This window comes from Saimiri boliviensis, chromosome 14, assembly GCF_048565385.1.
Source record: "Saimiri boliviensis isolate mSaiBol1 chromosome 14, mSaiBol1.pri, whole genome shotgun sequence".
NCBI classification, from domain to species: domain Eukaryota; kingdom Metazoa; phylum Chordata; class Mammalia; order Primates; family Cebidae; genus Saimiri; species Saimiri boliviensis.
Window position 1 is genome coordinate 84,194,391 of NC_133462.1, and position 21,602 is coordinate 84,215,992.

A 21,602-nucleotide genomic window follows, 5' to 3' on the forward strand; every position below is an offset into this window, starting at 1 on the left:
ACAGGCATGCGCCACCATGCCCAGCTAATTTTTTGTATTTTTAGTAGAGACGGGGTTTCACCATGTTGACCAGGATGGTCTCGATCTCTTGACCTCGTGATCCACCTGCCTCGGCCTCCCAAAGTGCTGGGATTACAGGCGTGAGCCACTGCGCCCGGCCTGACTTTTATTTTTTGAACTATTTTATGCTGACGGAAAAAAATTGAGCAGGAAGTACAGACAGTTCTCCATATACTCCTTAACCCCTATTATTAGCTTGCATTTGTGTGGTATATATTTTGAAATCAATGAGCCCATATTGATATATTATTATTAACTAATGTCCATAGTTTACATTAGGGCTCCCTCTTGGTGTAACATATTCTGAGGGTTTGGACAAACATGTCTTGACCTGAAGCCGGCATTGTAGCGTGACACAGGATAGTTTCACTGCCCAAAAGATCCCCTCTGCTCCACTAGTCATCTCTTCCGCGCCCCACCTCACCCCAAAACCACAGGTCATTTCTTTACTGTCTCTATAGTTTTGCCTTTTTCAGTGTCATATAGTGAAATTATATAATATGTAGCCTTTTCAGATTAGCTGCTTTCACTTAGTGATACGCATGTAAGTTTCTTCCATGTTTTTTCAGAGCTTCATAGCTCGTTGTGTCTTAGCCCCGAGTAATATGCTATTGTCTGGGTGTTCCATAGTTTGTTCCATAGTTTGTGAATGGAGACATTCACCTACTTAAAGACATCTTGGTTGTTTCCAGATTTTGGTAATTATGAATAAAGCTGCTATAAACATCTGCGTGCAGGTTTTGGTGTAGACGTTAAGTGTTTAACTCATTTGAGTAAATACCAAGGAGCACGATTGCTGGATCTTACGGGGAGACCGTGTTTAGCTTTGCAAGAAATGATCACACTGTGCTTCGAAATGGCCGCACCGTGTTGCATTCCCATCAGCAATGAATGAGAGCTTCTGTGGCTCCCATCCCCACCAGCGTGTGCCCAGGGTTCGGTTTCTCAGCATGTTTGACATTCTCAGTGTTTGGAATTTGAACGGTTCTAACAGGTGTGCAGTTGTATCTCATTGTTGACTTAATTCGTAATTCCCTAATGACATCTGATGTTAAGCCTCTTCACCTATGCTTGTTTGCCATCTGTGTATCTCTTTTGGTGAGGTATCTGCTCAGATCTTTTGCTCATTTGCTCATTTTCTAATTAGGCCATCTCTTTTCTTATTGCTGAGTATAAGTGTTCTTTGTATGTTTTGGGCATCAGTCATCAGACACGTGCTTTGCAAATATTTATTCCTGGCCTGTGGCTTGTCTTCCTGTTCTCACAGGCTGCTATGCATTTGGGTGTTTAGCAGGGCCAGTGAGGACAACCAGCGTCTCCCACGGCCCGCATGTGTGTGCAGAGGAATACACTCGCTGGAAAGCAGACCGAGATGTGAGGCCATATCTGGGCAGTGGGAGAGAGTTTGGGCTGGAGGAACGTTGGTTTTGGATGGAAATATGTCAGCCTCCATTGCTTTAGCTCCATCCTTCCATTCATCCAACCGATATTTATGAAGTGCCTGCTATGTACCCAGTATGATTCTAGGTAGTAGGAAAGCAAAGATCAGTGAGAAGAGACCCCACCTTCAAAACACTCACAGGTCAGTTTGGGAGGTGGTCATTTCAATACAGTGTGAAAACACCCCAGTCTCCAGTGTGGGCAATATAGGGAGACCCTGTCTCTATAAAAGTTAGGAAAAAAATTAAAACAGGCATGGTGGCCTGTGTCTGTAGTCCCAGTGACTCAGGAGGACAAGGTAGGAGGACTGTTTGAGCCCAGGAGTTCAAGGCTGCAGTAAGCTATGATCGCGCCACTGCACTCCAGCCTGGGCAACAGAGCAAGACTCCAACTCAAAATAAAAAGCACTCCAGTGGAGAGAAGGGCAGGGTGTAGCAGGGTGTGGAGGGGACAGGGAAGGTTGTTGGGCAGGGGGCAATCACAGGAGAAGGAGAATCAGCATGAAGATCTCACCTACTCCATGGTCTCCACTGGGAAGTGTTCCATTTTCTGCTGAGCCATTTGCATGGGTGCCCAGGAGAATCCCATTCCCAGAAGGCAAAGGGTGGGGGCGGGGGCGTACCATGCTCTCACTGTTGCAGCCACAGCTTCCTCTTTGTCACTTTCACAGGCTACCTTCATCCCCGAACAGGAACTGCTGCAAGGCCTGCTGCAGCCATGGGCGAGCGGCTCTGGAGATGGGTAAGTGGTCCATGCACCCCAGAAGAACAACTTGCAGCCTAGTCCTGGGGCAGCAGCTACACTCAGCCCAGGGGCATGACAGGTACAGGCTTGTTCCCTCAGGTGCCTGTGCGCGTGTGCTCGCATACATCTTCCTCCTCTGCCCTCATTCCTGTAAGGTGCATCCTCAGGAGGACAGAGTTACTCCACAGTCACTACAGTTGTGAAGGGGAACCAGGCAACTTCCTATTTTCACGGTTCCACAATTGGCAATATGGGGAAATCATACCCCATTACCACACAACTCGATTATTTCAATGCAAGCTTGTCCAACCCGTGGCCTGCGGGCCACATGTGGCTCAGGACGATTTTGAATGCGGCCCAATACAAATTCATAAACTTTCTTAAAAGATGATGAGATTTTGTTTTGTGATACATCAGTATCGTTAGTGTTAGTATATTTTATGTGTGACCAGAGATAACTCTTCTGCTGGTGGGGATGTAATCTAGTATAGCCACTATGGAAAACAGTGTGGAGAGTCTGTAAATAATTAAAAGTAGAACTACCGATGGATCCAACAATCCCACTACTAGGTATCTACCCAGAGGAAAGGGAGTCATTATCTGAAAAAGATACTTGCCCATGTATGTTTATAATCAGCACAATTCATAACTGCAAAATTATGAAACCAACCCACATACCAATCAATGAGTGAATAAAGCAACTGTGGTGTGTATATATGACAGAATACTACTCAGCCATAAAAAGGGATGAATTAATGGCATTCACAGTGATCCGGATGAGACTGGAGACTATTATTCTATGTGAAGTAATTCAGGAATGAAAAACCAAGCATCATATGTTCTCACTGACATGTAGGAGCTAAGCCATGAGGACGCAAAGGCATAAGAATGATCCAATGGACTTGGGGACTTGGGGGGAAGAGTGGAAAGGGGGTGGTCAGTAAAAGACTACAAATGGGGGTACAGTGTGTGCTGCCTGGGTGATGGGTGCACCAAAATCTCACAAATCACCACTAAAGAACTTATGTAACCAAATGCCACCTGTACCCCAATAACCTGTGGGAAAAAACCAAAACGCTTGGGAACAGAGGTGTTTTGGATTTGGATTTTTTTTTTGAGACGGAGTTTCGCTCTTGTTACCCAGGCTGGAGTGCAATGGCGCGATCTCGGCTCACCGCAACCTCCGCCTCCTGGGCTCAGGTAATTCTCCTGCCTCAGCCTCCTGAGTAGCTGGGATTACAGGCACGCGCCACCATGCCCAGCTAATTTTTTGTATTTTTAGTAGAGATGGGGTTTCACCATCTTGGCCAGGATGGTCTCGATCTCTTGACCTCGTGATCCACCCGCCTCGGCCTCCCAAAGTGCTGGGATTACAGGCTTGAGCCACCGCGCCCGGCCAGAACAGAGGATTTGGAAGACAATTGACAAAAGAACTTTAAGTGGCTAGTGTGCATTTCAAAAGTTTACCAGAACTTAAAGAATGTAATTTTTTTTTTCTTTTTTACAGACAGAGTCTCACTATGCTGCCCAGGCTGGGCCTCAAACTCCTGGCTTCAACAAATTCTCCCATGTTGGCCTCCCAAAGTGCTGGGATTACAGGTGTGAGTCACCACAACCAGTCAAGAATGTAAATTTTAGTAAATAGGCTGGGCATGGTGGCTCATGCCTGCAATCCCAACACTTTGGGAGGCCGAGGCAGGTGGATTGTCTGAGCTCAGGAGTTCAAGACCAGCCTTGGCAACATGGTGAAACCCCGTCTCTACTAAAAATACAAAAAATTAACCAGGCATGATGGTGGGTGCCAGTAATCCCAGCTACTCAGGAGGCTGAGGTAGGAGAATCACTTGAACCCAGGAGGGGAGGCTGCAGTGAGCCGAGATTGCACCACTGCACTCCAGCCTGGGCAACAGAGTGATACTCTGTCTCCTAAATAAATAAATACACCACCTATGTAATTGGCAAAAATGAAAACATTGACTATGCAAAGGCAAAAATATAGGAAAATGGACCCTCTCAAACACTCCTGCTGGCGGGAGTATAAACTGGTGCAAATTTTCTGTAAGGTAGTTGGGCAGTATCGATTGAAAGCCTTAAATTTTTAAATAATTGTGAGTTAAGTTCATCCTAGAGATATTAATAAGGACACTGATATTAGTTTGAGGGTGTTTATTGTTATTTACCACGTCAAAAAACACATAGAAACACCCTAACTGTTCATCAATGAATGAGTTGATGAAAGTTTATTGTCCATTTATATAATAGAGTATAATACTATTATGTAGTTAAAAGTAATGTTCATATGCACATTTATTTAAATGGAAACAAAAATCCTAAAAAGTATAACATGATCCCATTTTCTTGTCATAGATATCTTACAAAAATATATGTAACAATATTGTGTGTGTGTGTGTGTGTGTATTTACAGCATTTCCAGGACAAGATTGTATTGAGGAGGCTATTACTGAGTAATGAAATTACTGTTATTTACTTTTCTCGTACCTTTATGTTCCAGTTTTCTAAGTGAAGATGGGCTGAATACAAATAATAATGTAAGATAAAGTAAAAATAAATTTTTATTTAAGGTATTTCTTAAAAAGGGGGGTGAGGAAGGGTATTCAGAGTAAACACTCTGGAGCTGGACCCTGCTCTGACTCGTGACCTTTGTCAAGTTACTTCACCTCCTTAACCCTCAGTTTCCTGCCTTACTCAATGGGCACAATAAATTCTACTGCATAAGGTTATCACGAGTTAGTGTTCCCTTTCCCATTTCCATCCAACTTACAAAAGCGTCTTGCTGCACTCTCTCTCCTGAGCCTTCTCACTTCTCTTATCTCCTTAACAAAGTGGCTTGAAGCAATCATTTATCACCACCTGTTATGAGTAGCTACTTATTGACTAGCCACACACTTGCTGGGTGGAGACCACGTCTTTGCAAAGGCCCTGCATTTTCTGGAATTAACCTTTTGTTCTCCACGTAGATTGACTCGGAACCAGGTCCATGAACAGACGTATGCACTTTGGCATACACAGAATACACTCAGGAATACTTCTGTGTATTCGTAACTCGGTGTACGATGCTGAGCCCACAGCTGGGGATCTCCTGTGATGAACGCCTGCAGTTGTTTGAGTAAGGAGATGACTTTGGGAGGAAAAGTGTGGAATTTGGTGGAAATCTGAATTTAGATGAAGAGGCTTGGCCATATTTGGTAAGTTCTTTTGGTAGCAGTTTAGGCCACTGATAGGGATGAAGAAAAGCTCTTGAGTGAGACGTTGGGAAGGCCTGAGCATGGCTTCTTTTGGGGAAGTTATCTGGGTAGCCAGGCCTGGGACACGCCCCCCCTCCCCGCCCCCACTTCTCTCTAGCCCCAAAGACAGGCATTGAGAAGCTCTTACTGCCCTCGCGTGGCCTCTTCTGGAACTGCCTGTGAGAAGACCCGCCCAGATTTAAACGGAATCCTGGGGCTGCAGAGCACCCGGGCAGGCTGTCATTTAAGCTCCGCTGTTCCCACTTAAGCTTCTGGCAAGCAGGAAGCCACTCAGCCTGTTTCTCAAGGCTTTTTGGCCCTTCCATCTCTGAAGTCCGTGCTGTCTGAGCAAAGACCTTTTCTCCGTTGTAAGGAATTCTGAATTCTTCCGGTCGCAGCTTTCAGCAGCTCCTGACACCCTGGCCGAAGAGAAGAAAGGGAAAAACAGCCGCCCGACTTGAGAATCAGAGCTGGGTAGGGACACTGCTGGGGAGGGCTCGGGCCCCGTCTTCCTCTTCGCCTCTTTCCAGACCTGTGGCCTTCAAATGCGCTCGGTAGAACACTCCCTCAAAGAATTGTTACAAAGCCATGTTTTCCCTGTGAAAAATCAAGTTTAGCAGCTGGGTGTTGTGGCTCACCCCTGTAATCCCACAACTTTGGAGGCCGAGGCGGGTGGATGACTTTTGGTCAGAAGTTCAAGACCAGCCTGGCCATCACGGTGAAACCGCGTCTCTACTGAAAATACAAAAATTAGCTGGGCCTGGTGGCGCGTGCCTGTACTCCCAGCTACTTGGGAGGCCGAGGCAGGAGAATGGCTTGAACCAGGACCCTGGAGGCGGTGGTTGCAGTGAGCTGAGATCACTCCACTGCAGTCCAGCCTGGGCTACAGAGGGAGACTCCATTTCAAAAAAAACAAAACCAAACCAAACCAAACAAAACAAAACAAAACAAAAACCCATCAAGTTTACCCTAAAGCTACTCTTACATATTTTAAGTTCAGTCTAAAGGGTGAAGTGTAAACAGCCCTTCCCCCCTTCACCATCTCCTCTCTTGGTTTCTATTTCTGCCTTATCTCTCGGACTCGTCTGCCTTCCTCCTGTTTTATTTATTTATTTTTATTTTCTTGAGACAGTTTCGCTCTTGTTGCCCAGGCTGGAGTGCAATGGCACGATCTCGGCTCACTGCAACCTCCGCCTCCCAGGTTTAAGCAATTTTCCTGCATCAGCCTCATGAGTAGCTGGGATTACGGAGATGCGCCACCATGCCTGGCTAGTTTTTTGTATTTTTAGTAGAGACAGGGTTTCTCCCTGTTGGTCAGGCTGGTCTTGAACTCCCAACCTCAGGTGATCCACCCATCTCAGCCTCCAAAGTGCTGGGATTACAGGCGTGAGCCAACATGCATGGCCTCCTCCTCTGTTTTTAAGGGCCTGCCTGTATAACCCAGGAGAATTTCCCTATTTTAACGTCAGCTACTTAGTCATCTAAGTTCTATTGGCAAACAAAGCCCCCTTCATAGCAGTACTAAATTAGAATCTTAAAATCTTTAGAATTCAGCCAACCACAACAATCAGCATTTTGCCAACCTTAGGTAACCAGGAGTTTTTGTTTTTGATGAATAGCAGTGATTTTTTTAAACAGCTTATTTATTTATTTATTCATTTATTTGATAAGGTCTTGCTCTGTGGCCCAGGCTGGAGTGCAGCAGCATGATCATAGCTCACTGTAACCTCAAACTCCTGGGCTCAAGTGATCCTCCTGCCTCAGCCTCTCGAGTAGCTGAGACTGCAGGAACATGCCACCACACTTGGCTAATTTTTATTTATTTATTTATTTATTATTTATTTTATTTTATTTTATTTTATTTTTTTGAGATGGAGTTTCACTCTTGTTACCCAGGCTGGAGTGCAATGGCACGATCTCGGCTCACCGCAACCTCCACCTCCCGGGTTCAGGCAATTCTCCTGCCTCAGCCTCCTGAGTAGCTGGGATTACAGGCACACGCCACCATGCCCAGCTAATTTTTTTACATTTTTAGTAGAGACGGGGTTTCACCATGTTGACCAGGATAGTCTTGATCTCCTGACCTCGTGATCCACCCGCCTCGGCCTCCCAAAGTGCTGGGATTACAGGCTTGAGCCACCGCGCCCGGCCTTGGCTAATTTTTTAAAGTTTTTTGTAGCGATGAGGTCTCACTATATTCCCCAAGTGTTGAGATTATAGGCATGAGCCACTGCACCCAGGCTACTCATTTTTCAGTAAATTACAACCCGTAAGTTTTTTTGTGGTTGGGAAACATACCAGCTCTCATAATACTGGGGGAAGAGTTTCTGGATTCCACAGGTTTTGCAGATTAGTAAGTGGCTTTCCATCATGAATGAGCTTCCCAATGTAAGGGTTATTGCCGAGTTTAAAATGAAGAAACTGAGGCCAGTATAAAATATTTAAATGCCAGTTTATTCAGCTCCGGGGTAAGGTTCTATGGTCTGAGGAAAGGGGGCCAGAGAAGTCCCACTGACTTCCTGGGGTGTGGGGTTTTGGTAGCTACCGGTAAGGAGCAACAGCTGGGTGCTCTCATTGGCTCCAGGGGAGCGGGATTGGGATGGGGCAGGCTGCTATTGGTTGGCAGGTTGTTGGGCCAGTTTTTCTTTTTTTTTTTTTTTTGGGACGGAGTTTCGCCCTTGTTACCCAGGCTGGAGTGCAATGGCGCGATCTTGGCTCACCGCAACCTCTGCCTCCTGGGCTCAGGCAATTCTCCTGCCTCAGCCTCCTGAGTAGCTGCAGTTTTTCTAGTACAAGAGCCGGTCAGGGTTGCATCAGCTGGAGCCTTCCAGGGGAGCCATGCGGCAGAGCTAGGTGCCGAGTGCAGAGCCAGGTGCCGGGCGCAGAGTCAGGTGCTGAATGCAGAGGTGGGTGTGTCCGGCCTCCCAGCGAGGCAACCGGCCTTACACCCAACATTAAATCTCTTTATTCAAAAAAGACAGAGGAGGATTTTCTTTTTAACGAAAAAAGTTTATTTTCCACACTAATATTTGTACAGCTGTAAACTCAAGGAATCATCCAATACTTATACAAATCTGGGGGAACAATTAATAAGCACCTTCAGTGGTTTCCACAGTTTAAGAATTTACCATTAAAAAATTGTAGAATAAATCTAATAAAATGAATAAAATAGTTATAAAAATCATACAAAATCATGATGAACATTTGATATAGAGGGTTTAATAGGAAACAATGAATACAAAAGAAAGTGAGACTAATTTAATACAAAAGAAAGTTGGACTATGTAAAAGACCTACATGGTCCTAAAATCTTGTGGTTCTTGGGACTGTATTTGTCTCTCAAGACAAACTTCAATTATTAAAGGAAAGACTCTCAATTCAGGTTCCAACGTACTGCAGAAGGAAATGAGGACAGTCAGGAGAAGATGGGGCGGAGGGGCCGAGTGAACTGGGGTTTGAGGAACAGAGGAGACACCCTCTTCCCCAAAGAGAGTATCAGGCAAGTTTTTCCATGTTCTCAAGCATAAGTGGTCTTTGGCAAAATGTACCATTTTCTTTTTGGAGTGACTTAAGAGTCTTTCCGATTACTATTCTTAAATCCCCTCCCCTCCCACCTTCTCTTGGGTTTTAAAATTTCTCTTCTTGATCAATCTCTTTTTTATGATACTTTTCATTGAATCTTCTCTACTCCTTTATCCCATTCTTTACTGACTCAAACTCCTTATGCTGAACTTTTCAATCAAAAATTTCTGTTGTTTTAGGACTCTGGGAAGCAATTGATAAAAAGGTGACACAAGCTACGGATATGGTCAGGAGATGTTTTCTAAATAGATTGTAGAAATATAAACATGAAATGTGGCAATGATCTCTTTAATTAGATCATTGAGCAATGAAGGATAAGGACCATCAGTATAAATATTCAATTCAGTCTTTCTGGATTGTGTTGTTAGATGACAATACATCCAACAAGGGCCACAGATTCAGGGAGAAACCAAGGAGGGATGAGGTCATGGTTGAGTGTAAATTGGTTCTCTAGTGTGGAGGCCAGAGGTGAGGGTCTGTGGTGGGACATCACCTGGTGCCAGCCCCATCCTGTGCCTCAGATAGGTCTCCATGAAAAGGAGGGACATTGGTGCCAGCAATGGGGCTGAAGACAAGCACAGCAACAGAGAATAGAAGCTTGGATGCAAGTATTTTGGGCAAAGAGGAATAATTAGTAATCTTTTATATAATTTAAGGCACATCAAAACAATCCCTTGTTCTGAAATAGCTGACCTACACCTTGAAATTCCTACCATCAGACATTCTTTTGACTTAATCCTTTAACTAACAAATGCCAATATCTCAAATATTGGCATTCTATCTGGGAGGGGCTGCTCATTATCATCCTCCAAATACCCATATATCTCTAGGACAGGGTAGGTTTTGATCAAAAAGCAGAGCATGAACATTATAATGGGAGTCTTAGACAACATGACGATGGAGAGGAACTGAGGAGTAAAACTACGGGACTATAAAGAGGAAATTCAGAGAAACCAAAACAAAAAATTAAGGAATGCTAATTCCCTCAACTCCCAACCTTTCCTAGTCAAGCCCTGGCTCTTATGTCAAAGAGCTGACAGGATGGTTGGTGCCTCAAAGTGAGGCTGAGCTCATAAGGCCACAGGGAAGGATGCAACTCAAACTTGGGAGGTTCTGCTCACCACTAGGGGGCTAGAATTGGGAAAAGGTCCTAGGACATTGGGATGGGCATGTAATCCTCACTCGGTGGTGTATAAGTCTATCTGAGGGTTAGGGTAGGGGTGGAGGGTTCTGTCCTTGTGTAGGGGTAGAGACTTTTCCATTAGAGAATCCCAAGGTGCATGTTTTGGGGAACAGTGAGGGAAAAGTTGTTGGGGCTCAGGCTAGGCTGGGTCTGGGCCTAGTGGCCACTCAGCCAGAGGACGCTTTTCAATCTGGTCCAAGTTGCTTCAAGTAGAGTGTCGCTGTGAAATATCTGGAAAGGAAGTAAGGCACTCTCGTCTTCATTTCCGCTCGATACAGTCAACTCCCAGGGTGTTGTCGGGGCAGCGGCACGTCCTGCTCCCTGGTGTGGCCAAGCAGAGGTGGGTGCAGCCGCCATTGTTCACTGAGCAGTAGTTATGGCCTGGAAAAGGCAGAAATCAGTACAGTAGCCCTCTCTCTGACCTGACTCCATAGCCATTTAAGAGAGTGGCCTTCTTCTTGTGTGTGACCCCCTTTTTAGTTTCCATGAAGCCACACTAGGAAGGGCTTCAGGAGAATGGGCCACTGTGCTGGACAGTCAGCTGAGCTGATCCATTGTCTGTTTCCTCAGCATTAAACCAGACAGATAAAGACACTGATTCCCAACTTGGGGGCTATTCAGATTTTCTAGTAAGGCTATTAAACAGATCTCAGGGGAGGTCTTCAGCTCTGAGTATAACATGGAGTTGGAATTCTAAGTACACAGTTCTGTCTATGTAGCTTGCACTCCTAGCTTCACACAAACAGGAGAAGAGGAGGGAAGCTGAGAAAGAAAGTGGGTGATTGGAAGGGTCTTCAAGAGGCAGCATAGCACAGACTCCAGGGCCAGGCTGCCTGGACTGGCCCTGTGTGCTGCGTGACTTGGAGCAAGTTGCTTCAGTTTCCTTATTTGTGCAATGAACATAATGACAGTACCCACCTCGTAGGGCTGCTATGAGGATTACATGAACTAATGAATACAAAGTATTTAGAACTCTAAATGGGTTGATATTTGTGAAGTTCTTAGCTCACACTAAGTGCCACACATATGTTTGCAACAATTATTAATTATTGTTATTGCTGTTAGACCAAATGGATGAACTTTTAAAGCAGCAGAGATCCTAACACCGTAATATGTGAATCTGACTGTTAGAACCCAAATACCTTATACTTTTATATCCAGCCCGAAACTCAATGCTTTTCCTCATCCTGACAACTTTGTGACCTAATACTTTGTTTATTTAACTGGTTCACCTACGGATGAAGAGTCTGGATGCAAAGGACTACATCTCTCTTACAGCATAATCAAGGCTACTCGTGGCCATCCGGGTAGCAGCCAGAGTGTGGGCTCTGAGCCTCCAGGTGCGCCCAGTACCCCAACAATAAAACAGCACAGGAGAGTTACCTTGGGGACACTGGGACAGGGCCATGGTGATGCCATACAGCCGGGTCTGCTTGTGGGGATGGAAAGCATCCGTCTCCTTGGAAATCGCAAGGTCAAGAGCAACCACGGAATTCCTACAAAGCACCAAAGGGCAGAAGGTGAAAACACATCTGATGGCTTGAACTCATATCTACAGGGCCGTCTCTTTTGACATTATGAGGATAAACTGGAGGCCATAAGCAGACATGATGGCGTTGCTTCCTAGACATCCTTTCCTTCTCCTGGGGTGGGTCAAGCCTGCATTTTTCTGGCTTTTTTTTTTTTTTTTCGAGACAGATTTTCGCTCTTGTTACCCAGGCTAGAGTGCAATGGCGCGATCTCAGCTCACCGCAACCTCCGCCTCCTGGGTTCAGGCAATTCTCCTGCCTCAGCCTCCTGAGTAGCTGGGATTATAGGCACAAGCCACCATGCCCAGCTAATTTTTAGTATTTTTAGTAGAGACGGGGTTTCACCATGTTGACCGGGATGGTCTCAATCTCTCGACCTCGTGATCCACCCACCTCGGCCTCCCAAAGTGCTGGGATTACAGGCTTGAGCCACCGCGCCCGGCCCTTTTCTGGCTTTTTACAAGAAGATAAAGACCAGCTAGCTCTCCCCTCCCACTCTAAATCCCAGGCAGGAAATGAGGGTTCTAGACAGATGCCCCTGGCCAGCTGTCTTCTTAGTTTAATCCTTTCTTTTGCAGGAAGGGGTGGTCAAGAAGAGGCTGTGGGAATATTGCAGTTTAACAACTATAATGAAGCAGGGACATAAAGTGGACATGAAGCCCACTGGCCACACGACCCCGGGCCAGCTCCTGGGGAAAGAACCGACGTGTTGAGGAAGTCCAGGTTTAAAGTCTTGACCCCGCACAGTCAGGAGCATCTGGGTGATAAATGACACCTCCTGTCCCCTAGGGCATTGTCCTCCCTCCTTCTTCAGTCCCTCCCTTGCCTCCTGACAACGAGAAGAATGAGGGAGAGGAGACATCTCTAGAGGGGACATTTCTGAAGGCTCAACCAAGAGGCCAGATGGGAAGGGCCTGGCCTCCCAGGACAGTAGGTGGAGGGGCAGGCCCACGCAACCCCCACGCAACCCCCACGCAACCCCCACGGCTGCAGCCCACGTACATCTTCCAGTCTGTGTAATACAGATTCTTCCCGAAGCTCGTCACAGCGAAAGGATAGTGGAGCCCTTCAAGAACCCTGCGTCTGCTGGGCTGAGTGGGGTTCAGGCATTCTGCCCGATTGGTGCCTGTGTGGAATGGAAACAAATCATTCATTGTTCACGCAAGAAATGGCCCCTTTGTGCAAAAAAAAAAAAAAAAAAAAAAAAAAAAACGAGTAATGAGGGCAAGAGTGGGAAAAATTAAGCATTACATTGACAAACCCCAGAGAACACACGGGGCTTGCCCTTAAAAACTGGGAAGTTGTCCCTTCCTCCTGTCTTGCTTCTGCTGGGGAGGCATGAGCCAGGGGAGAGGAATATAAGTTAATTGCTTGTGGTGTCAGGGTGACTACAGGCTCTGTGCTGTGCCACTTACAACACCAGGGTGGCCAACTTTTTCTTAAGCACCAGATAGTAAATTATTTCAGGTTTTGCAGGCCAAGAGGCAAAGCCAAGGACAGTACACAGGAATCTATACAACCATTTAATGTACCAGTTAAAAATGTAAAAACCATTCATAGCTTCTGGGTTATATAAAAACAGTGGCTAGTTAGATTTGGCCCCAGGGCCATAGTTTGCCCACCCCTGACTTAGGAGATTGAGCCCCTCCCTGGACATGTGCAGCTTTCCATCACCTGCATCCACCCAACAGAGCTGAGATGAGAAGGCGTCAAAGGTCAGTCCATTGGGCAAGCCCAGCTCATCCTGCACGAGGATCCTTCGGTTCGTGCCGTCCATGTAGGAAGTTTCAATCTTGGGGTTATCTCTGTTCCAGTCTGTCCAGTAAAGGTTCCTGGAGGAGGAAACGGTGGGGAAAGAAGAAAAATAAGAGAGATGCCTGAGAAAAAGCTCATGAAAAGCACTTGGAAAGAATTCCAATGAAGAGACTGGCAGACACGAAAACACGGAACCCCTGAAAGGATGGAGGGGGCAGAAAACACATTTTCCTTTGCAGGGACACTTGGATTTGGTTTCTCAGTTGAGTGAGGCGATTCTGTTACTAACAAATTTGGTCCCCTTTACATAACTGACATGTTACAGCTCACTGAAGCTGTTCGCAAAAGCAAACAAAGGAAAAGCCTGTAAGTGACATAAATACATGGAATTCCCTGCAGGAGGCCCCAGGGGAGGAGGCTAGCACAAGAAGCAGATGTTGGCAGGGGCTGTGGTCAAAGCACCTGCCTTCAAGGAGGTGGCTGAGTAGCCACAGAATAAGAGATGTGGTCTCAAAGGGAAGGAATCAGTGTCGAGGAGCCAAGGGCTCCGTGTGTGTAAGAGGTAGCACTTGCAGTAAGAAGGAAGAGAAGGCATGGATGTGCCGAAGAAACCCATAGGAAGGGGTCTCCAGGGTGTTCAGGCTGAGTCTGCCCCAGAAAGCAGCCTCAGGGGTCCACTTATGCCACCCTGCTGCTCTTCTGGAGTTGATACAATCTGAGTATTGATCCACATTGAAGCCAAATGGAAAATACCCAGTTTCTGAGCATGTCAACTCATAAAGTCTCTTAGCAAAAGATTTGAAAGTGAGACATGGTATCAGGTCCACACTGTAATACCTGTTCCGGCATTGCACCATGGATATCTACAAGTCACCAACTGTAGACTCTTACATCCTGCACTCATTAATTTCAGGAGTGCAATGCTGGTGTTAGAGCCTCACATCTGAGAATCTCTAAAAGGGCAGATGCAAATCAAAGAGTTGCACACACATATTTACTCAAAGATACCCTCTCACGGAATCCGTTACAATGCCTCTGGGATTCACCAGGTCGGTCTCAAAGAGCACCCGGCGCTGCGTGCCATCCAGCTTCGCCACTTCTATTCGATCCAGGTTAGAGTCTGTCCAGAAGATGTTGCGGCCAAGGTGATCCAGCGCAATGCCTTCCGGACTTCCAAGATCTAGAAGTAAACACAGAGCTCCTCTAATGTTTTTTTCTAAGCAGCGAGATGAGGTTTTCTGAATACGCAACGTTATTTCACATGGCGTCCAATCCTTGCACTTTGAGAAACCAAATGGGAATGTGAAATGCTCGTGGTTTATAAGGTCAGCAACCCTCAAAGTGACAAATTCAAAAATGCCATTCACTCACTCTGTGGATATCCGTCATGCAGTACATTGGGGACCAGGGCAGTAATAATGACTAAGCCGTGGCCCAGCCTTCCATGAGCCCACCGCCAACCACAACTGAGACTGAGCTCCAGGTCCTGTGGGAGCGAAGGAAAAACACTGGACCCAGCCTGGGGAGATCAGGGAGGGATTCCTGGGGGAGGCGACACTGGTTGAAGCTGGCAGCTGCAGGACCAATAGTAGTTTGTCAGACAAGGGTCCTGCATGAGGATTTTCTATGAAGCAGGACTGGCACACAGGTATAAAGGAAGACGGGACGGTGGCTTGAAGTGAACAGGATGTCATTGCATATGGCTGGAGACTATGGGGGTGGGGAGTGGTCAGAGTGAAGGCAGAATGCCGTGTTAATGAACTTAGAGCTTAGGCAGAGGGGAAGCAGTGGAAGATCTTAAGATGGGGAATGGAAAAATAGTTCTATCCTGTTTATCAGTTATGGAGGAAAAAGGTCATTTCACAGAAATAATATTTTCAAGAAATCATAGCTGTTACTTTGATACAAGTCTAAGAGTTACAAAGAAGGGGTATCAGTGACCACAAATAACACCCCAGGAGCCTTCACTGGGTCACAGCAACCGATGTTCAAGCCAGGAGTTGCCACTGGGTAACGTGAACCTTCACTGTGAACGCTCAGCACCCATCTCACTTTCCTGGAAGCTCAAGATTGCACGGGTGTTTTATTTATAGCTTTTAAAAATTAGTAATAACAATTTGGGTTTTGCTGATATCACTTAGGATTCTTTCCTCCCCATTAATTAAAGGAATGAAGGTACTTAGCATGGCTGGATTGTAAGCAGGAAGGAGGAGAGGCTGCCCTACCTGAGGGGTCTGGGCTGTGAAGAAAACCATCCCAATACTGTGTCCTTTTATTTTATTTTTTTTGATACACAGTCTCATTCTGTCACCCAGGCTGGAGTGCAGTGGTGCAATCTCAGCTCACTGCAACCTCCACCTCCTGGGTTCAAGTGATTCTCCTGCCTCAGTCTCCCGAGTAGCTGGGATTACAGGCATGCGCCACCATGCCCAGCTAATTTTTCTATTTTTAGTAGAGACGGGGTTTCACCATGTTGGCCAGGCTGGTCTTGAACTCCTGACCTCAAGTGATCTGCCTGCCTTGCCCTCCCAAAGTCCTGAGGTTACAGGTGCCAGCCACACTCAGCCCCAATACTGTGTTCTTTTGTCAATATACAAGCAATGCAGACCCTCATCTCCCTTTGCATCAGCCTTCGCCAGAGGCCTCCCATGAGGCATGGATGCTGGCCACATCCGAGCCCCCAGAAAGAAAGCCCACCAGAGGAAGTTTATTGAGCATTAGAAACCCTCCCTGAACAAGGTCTTTATTATCTAAACCTAAAGTAGAAATTTGTAAAGTATTAAAAATTTTCCCACATTCCCCAGAGGAAAAGGGACAGTGAGACTGACCTCCAAACGTCCCTTCTGGCTTTCCGATAGAACCGGAATAAGTCATTGTGGAGTATATTTGGAAGGAGCGCCTGTCTCCTGGCTCTCTCATCCTGTGTAAGAGACAGGAGCCACTCAAACATACACACAGAGAACGGAGGGGACAGGCTGCTGTGTGAGAATATTTTTGTGAGGCGCCCGGAGGAAGCTCCGAGCCTGCCATCTCCTTAGAAACAGGCCTGGTTCCGATCCCAAACCCAAGAGCGACCAACCCTCTTCTCCCTCAACTCAAAATACTTCTTCGTAAGCTACTCTTCCAAGGGAACAGTCTGAAAAATCTTATCCTTCCATGTGAAGTCCGAGGAAGAAGGATTCCTTACGGCTCATCAAAGATAGGATACTTTTTAAAGATACTTGGTTGGGACTGTAACTCAAGAAAAGAAAGAAAAGCCTGGGGTTTGGGGCTGTTATGAAATAAGGAAGGAAATAAAGTGATACCTAACTCACTTTCACTCACTAGGGAAGCACCAACCTATACCACCCTAAGGAGTTAACTTCTTTCTCTCTTAAAAAAAAAAAATTATTCCCAGTGATCTTTCTCCTGCAGAGGTCACATTTTGGTTTAATTCTGTGTTTTCACAGTAAGTAGGCTTTTGCTTGGAATGTTTCTTATTGTGCTTACAGAATTCTTGGATGACTATGAGCTCCAAAAGCAACAGGAAATAGCAAACGATGACCTATTCCCCTCTTCCACTGGGTTTTAAAATGAAATCGCAGATAATAACAGGAACATTTTTAACACAGAGAGATAGGCATTTTCAAACTGTTTTTCACTAAACCAAAGCATGAAAACTAGCAGACATGATCTAAACAGGCTGCTGGCTTCCAGAAAAGGGTTCAGGGTCTATATCCAAAGCCAGACATAGTTAATTCAACCTCAGCTTCATTCCTGCTGCATCATCTCTAGTGAAGGTAACAAAGAAGGGAAAAAAAATGCTTCGAGGGGTTGTTCCACAGGCACAGGAAACCTTCTAGAATATCCATTGTTAGGGAAACATTCCATTGAAAATAGAAAAAGGTACGTTCAGTGCCAATTGAAACGAAATACAAAACGAGGCTGTTCTATTTTAAAGATGTATCTTTGATGCGAACATTTTGCAGAGAACGTAAGATGACTCCACAGAACAAATATCATCAGCATGACAATGTCGAATGAGCAAAAATATTCTCAAGTTGGTTGATGAGTCACCGACTTAAGCAACATGTAATACTTGACCATTTCAGCACAGTGAAATTTTTGGAGGTTCCTGGATTTTTGTTTTAATGATCTTTGAACTAGATAAATCACATCCATGTCAAATAGTCTTGATTGGTTGAATGTAGGCGTAAAAAAATGCACAGAATCCTTGGTTGAAACTGGCATCCTTAATTGAGGAATTTCCTCCATAGAGGAATTGAGGTTGAATACCGAAGAGTAGACTGTGCCTAAACTTCATGTACTTTATCATAACAATGCAACAGAAGACTGAGAAATGTTTGTGAAAGTTGGGCTTAATTTGCTGTGCTTTTCTGGCATAGTGGCCACCTGGGTTGCTAGAAGCAAAATCAAAAAGGGAAAATGCTATTTTCTTGCTTACCTTGTCTAATGATGATGGTTGGCTCTCCGCCATGTAGACTAGCTCTCCCTATGGAAGGCTCACTGATGTCCGTCCAGTAAACCATCCTGTCCACACAGTCAAAGGCCAGGCCAATGATGACTTTAGCCTGGAAATGAAGACCAGTGGTGAGAATGGTCCATCTACAGGCATCTGAGTAAGTACTGATCGCGAGAATTTTTTCATGTGCTTACAGGCTTTTGGATATCTTTTGTAATGAAGTGTCAAGTCTTTTGTCCAATTAAACATTTTTATGCAGTGAGCACGGTGGCCCATGCCAGGAATTCTCGTAGTTTGGGAGGCCGAGGCGGGTGGATCATGAGATCAGGAAATCAAGACCATCCTGGCCAACATGGTGAAACCCCATCTCTACTAAAAATACAAAAAATTAGCAGGATGTGGTGGCGCGCACCTGTAATTCCAGCTACTTGGGAGGCTGAGGGAGAATTGCTTGAACCCAGTAGGTGGAGGCTGCAGTGAGCCAAGACTGCCATTGCGCTCCAGCCTGGGTGACACAGCAAGACTCCATCTCCAAAAAAAAAAATTATTATTGAGTTGTAGGAGTTGTTCATATATTTCAGACAAAATGCTTGTCATATACATATATATGCACATCTATATGTGTAGGAATTTGTGTTTGTGTGTGTGTATGCATAAATATGTATTTTTTGAGATAGGGTCTCTTGCCCAGGCCAAAGTGTAGTGGCGTGATTACTGCTCACTGCAGCCTCAGCCTCCTGGGCTCAAGTGATCCTCTTCCTCAGACCCTTGAGCAGGTGGGACTACAGGCATGTGCCAACACGCCTAGTTAATTCTTTTTTTTTTTTTTGAAACGGAGTTTCGCTCTTGTTACCCAGGCTGGAGTGCAATGGCGCGATCTGGGCTCACCGCAACCTCCACCTCCTGGGTTCAGGCAATTCTCCTGCCTCAGCCTCCTGAGTAGTTGGGATTACAGGCACACGCCACCATGTCCAGCTGATTTTTTGTATTTTTAGTAGAGACGGGGTTTCACCATGTCGACCAGGATGGTCTCGAACTCTCGACCTCGTGATCCACCCGCCTCGGCCTCCCAAAGTGCTGGGATTACAGGCTTGAGCCACCGCGCCCGGCGCCTAGTTAATTCTTAAAACTTTTTGTAGCAACAGGGTCTCACTGTCTTGCCCACGCTGGTCTCAAACTCCTGGCTCAAGCAATCCATCTGACTCAGCCTCCCAAAGTGCTGGGAATACCGGCGTTAGCCACCGCACCCACATATTATTTCTTCTCAGTATGTAGTTTGTGCTTTCTTTTTCTTTCTCTTTGTCTTTTTGTTTTTAAAAGACGGGGTTTCACCATGTTGGTCAGGCTGGTCTTGAACTCCCAACCTCAGGTGATCCACCCGCCTTGGCCTCCAAAGTGCTTGGATTACGGGCGTGAGCCACCACGCCCGGCCTCATTTTCCTAATAGTGTTTGGGAGAGCAAAAGTTTTTAATGTTTAGTAAATCTAGTTTATTGTTTTTTCCTTTTATAGCTAATGTTTTTTGAATACTGAGAAATCTTTGCCTATCTGAAGGTGATAAAGAAAAAGAAATAAAAGGCATGAATATTGAAAAGGAAGTAAAATCCCTCTATTCTAAGATAATATGGTTGTTTACAAAGAAAGTCATGGGGAATCTAAAAAACTACTATAATTGATAAGTGAATCTAACAAAGGTGCAAGAGACAAATATAAAATTACTTTTCTATATACTAGCAAAATATAAAAAATAAACCTTAATAATTGTGGAAACATTGAAAAAACAGAAAATATATAAGGATAAACATTTTTAAAAATGCAAGATTCCACACTGAATACTACAAAACATTGCAGCCTGAACCTACAAAAGACCCCAATAAATGAAGGGATAAGTTAGGTTAAATACAAACAATCCTCTCAGCCTCCAGAGTAGCTGGGGACTACAGGTATGTGCCACCACACCCAGTTAATTTTTCCGTTTTTTGTACAGATGGGGTCTCACTATGTTGCCCAGGCTGGTCTCGAACTCCTGAGCTCAACTAATCCACTTGCCTGGACACTTCAAAGTCCTGAGATTACAGATGTGAGCCACTGCGCCTGGCCAATGCTGTGCACTTTTAAGGCATTCACTCTCTTAAACCATCACAACCAAATTCTCAGGCTCCAAGTACGAGCACCTCCTCCTTTAAAGCATCCCATGCTCATCAACTTCTCTGGACCTCCATGGTACTAAGGAACTCTGACCCTCCATGGTACTAAGGAAAGACAACATTTCCTTCAGCAAACACGTTCATCAACTTCTCTGGCCCTCCATGGCACTAAGGAAAGAGAACATTTCCTTCAGCAAACACGCCCAGAGTCCTTTCCACACATCAGTTCTTAAGAAAGTGAAACAAAAAAGGACTGGAAGAAGCAAAATTGAGTAACGTTTTACATGTAATTTGAGTTTCATGAAAATCTACTGCACTATACTTCGGTTTGAAAAGCCACTGAGAGTTAGCTCTGAGTAAGCCAACCTCTCCTCAGAAGAGGCAAATCTATTACCTGCCTGTAACTTATTAATGAGTGTTTATTAGGTACTCATTATGCATGATGAACTCTGGTGATATTTAGACAAGACTCCAATCTAGAAAGAACGCTAAGTTACTTAAAATATCCAAAGCAACAAAGCCAAAAAAAAAAAAGAACAAAAGTCATAACAAACCACCTGCCCACAGATTGATTTGGAAAAGCCTTGTTGAGGTCTCTTACAAATTATTTTAAAACGATAGGCATTTATACTTATGTAAAATTTAGCCAATGCGAGAAACCAGGTGAAAGGTACATAGAACCTCTCTGTATGCCTTTACAACTTCCTGTGGCTCTGATTATTTCAAAATAAAAAGTTAAAAACAAAACAGAAGCACAGACTTTTCCCTTGATCAGACAGTGGGGAGTTCCTTTCTTTAGATGCTGCCCATGAGAGGCTCAGGAGGAAGCTGGCAGACTGTATGATCTCAGCATGTGGTGAGGCTCGATTCTGTCAATAGCCTGGAAACACTGAATTGTTCAGTTACAAGAAACCCTGGGAGTGGGTACTTGGCCGTGAACACAGTACTAGGCACCATGAAGCCAGGGAAGGACCAAGAGGGAGGCTCTCTGGACCAAGGAAGTGGTGGGCCAGGATGATCTTTTACTGGGAACTCAGAGGATGAGCACATACTTCCTCCTTAACGGGTCAAGTCCAAAAGGATAGGGACTCTTACCTTACACAACATTCAAAATTAACTCAAAATGAATCTCAGAGCACACTTATAAAACTCTTAGAAGAAAACCGGGTGGGGGGGGAACCTCATCGCATTGGATTTGGCAACGATTTCTTGGATATGATACCAAAAGCATAGGCAACAACAACAAAAAATAGGTAAGTTGAACTACATCAAAATTAAAAATTCCTGTGCATCATAGGACACAGTCAAGAGAGTGAAAAGACAACCTATGGAATGGGAGAAAATAATGCAAATCACGTATCTTTTAAAGGGTTAATATCCAGAATATATAAAGAATTTCCACAAGTCAACAGCCAAAAACCCGATCTAAAAATAGGCAAAAGGATTTAAGTAGACGT

General features: G+C 45.1%; 1 protein-coding gene across 1 annotated transcript in view; it reads right to left on the reverse strand.

Moving 5' to 3' along the window:
* Positions 1-8,477: 8,477 nt before the first annotated feature.
* Positions 8,478-21,602, reverse strand: part of NID1 (nidogen 1) — an 85,221-nt gene continuing 72,096 nt past the window's right edge. Inside the window, exons 15-20 of the mRNA XM_003935358.4 lie at positions 17,982-18,108; positions 14,546-14,717; positions 13,457-13,614; positions 12,785-12,908; positions 11,637-11,749; positions 8,478-10,634 (exon numbers count right to left, since the gene is read on the reverse strand). Of these exons, the coding sequence (XP_003935407.1) occupies positions 10,513-10,634; positions 11,637-11,749; positions 12,785-12,908; positions 13,457-13,614; positions 14,546-14,717; positions 17,982-18,108 (816 nt within the window). The 3' untranslated portion in view covers positions 8,478-10,512. The remainder of the gene's footprint in view (positions 10,635-11,636; positions 11,750-12,784; positions 12,909-13,456; positions 13,615-14,545; positions 14,718-17,981; positions 18,109-21,602) is intronic.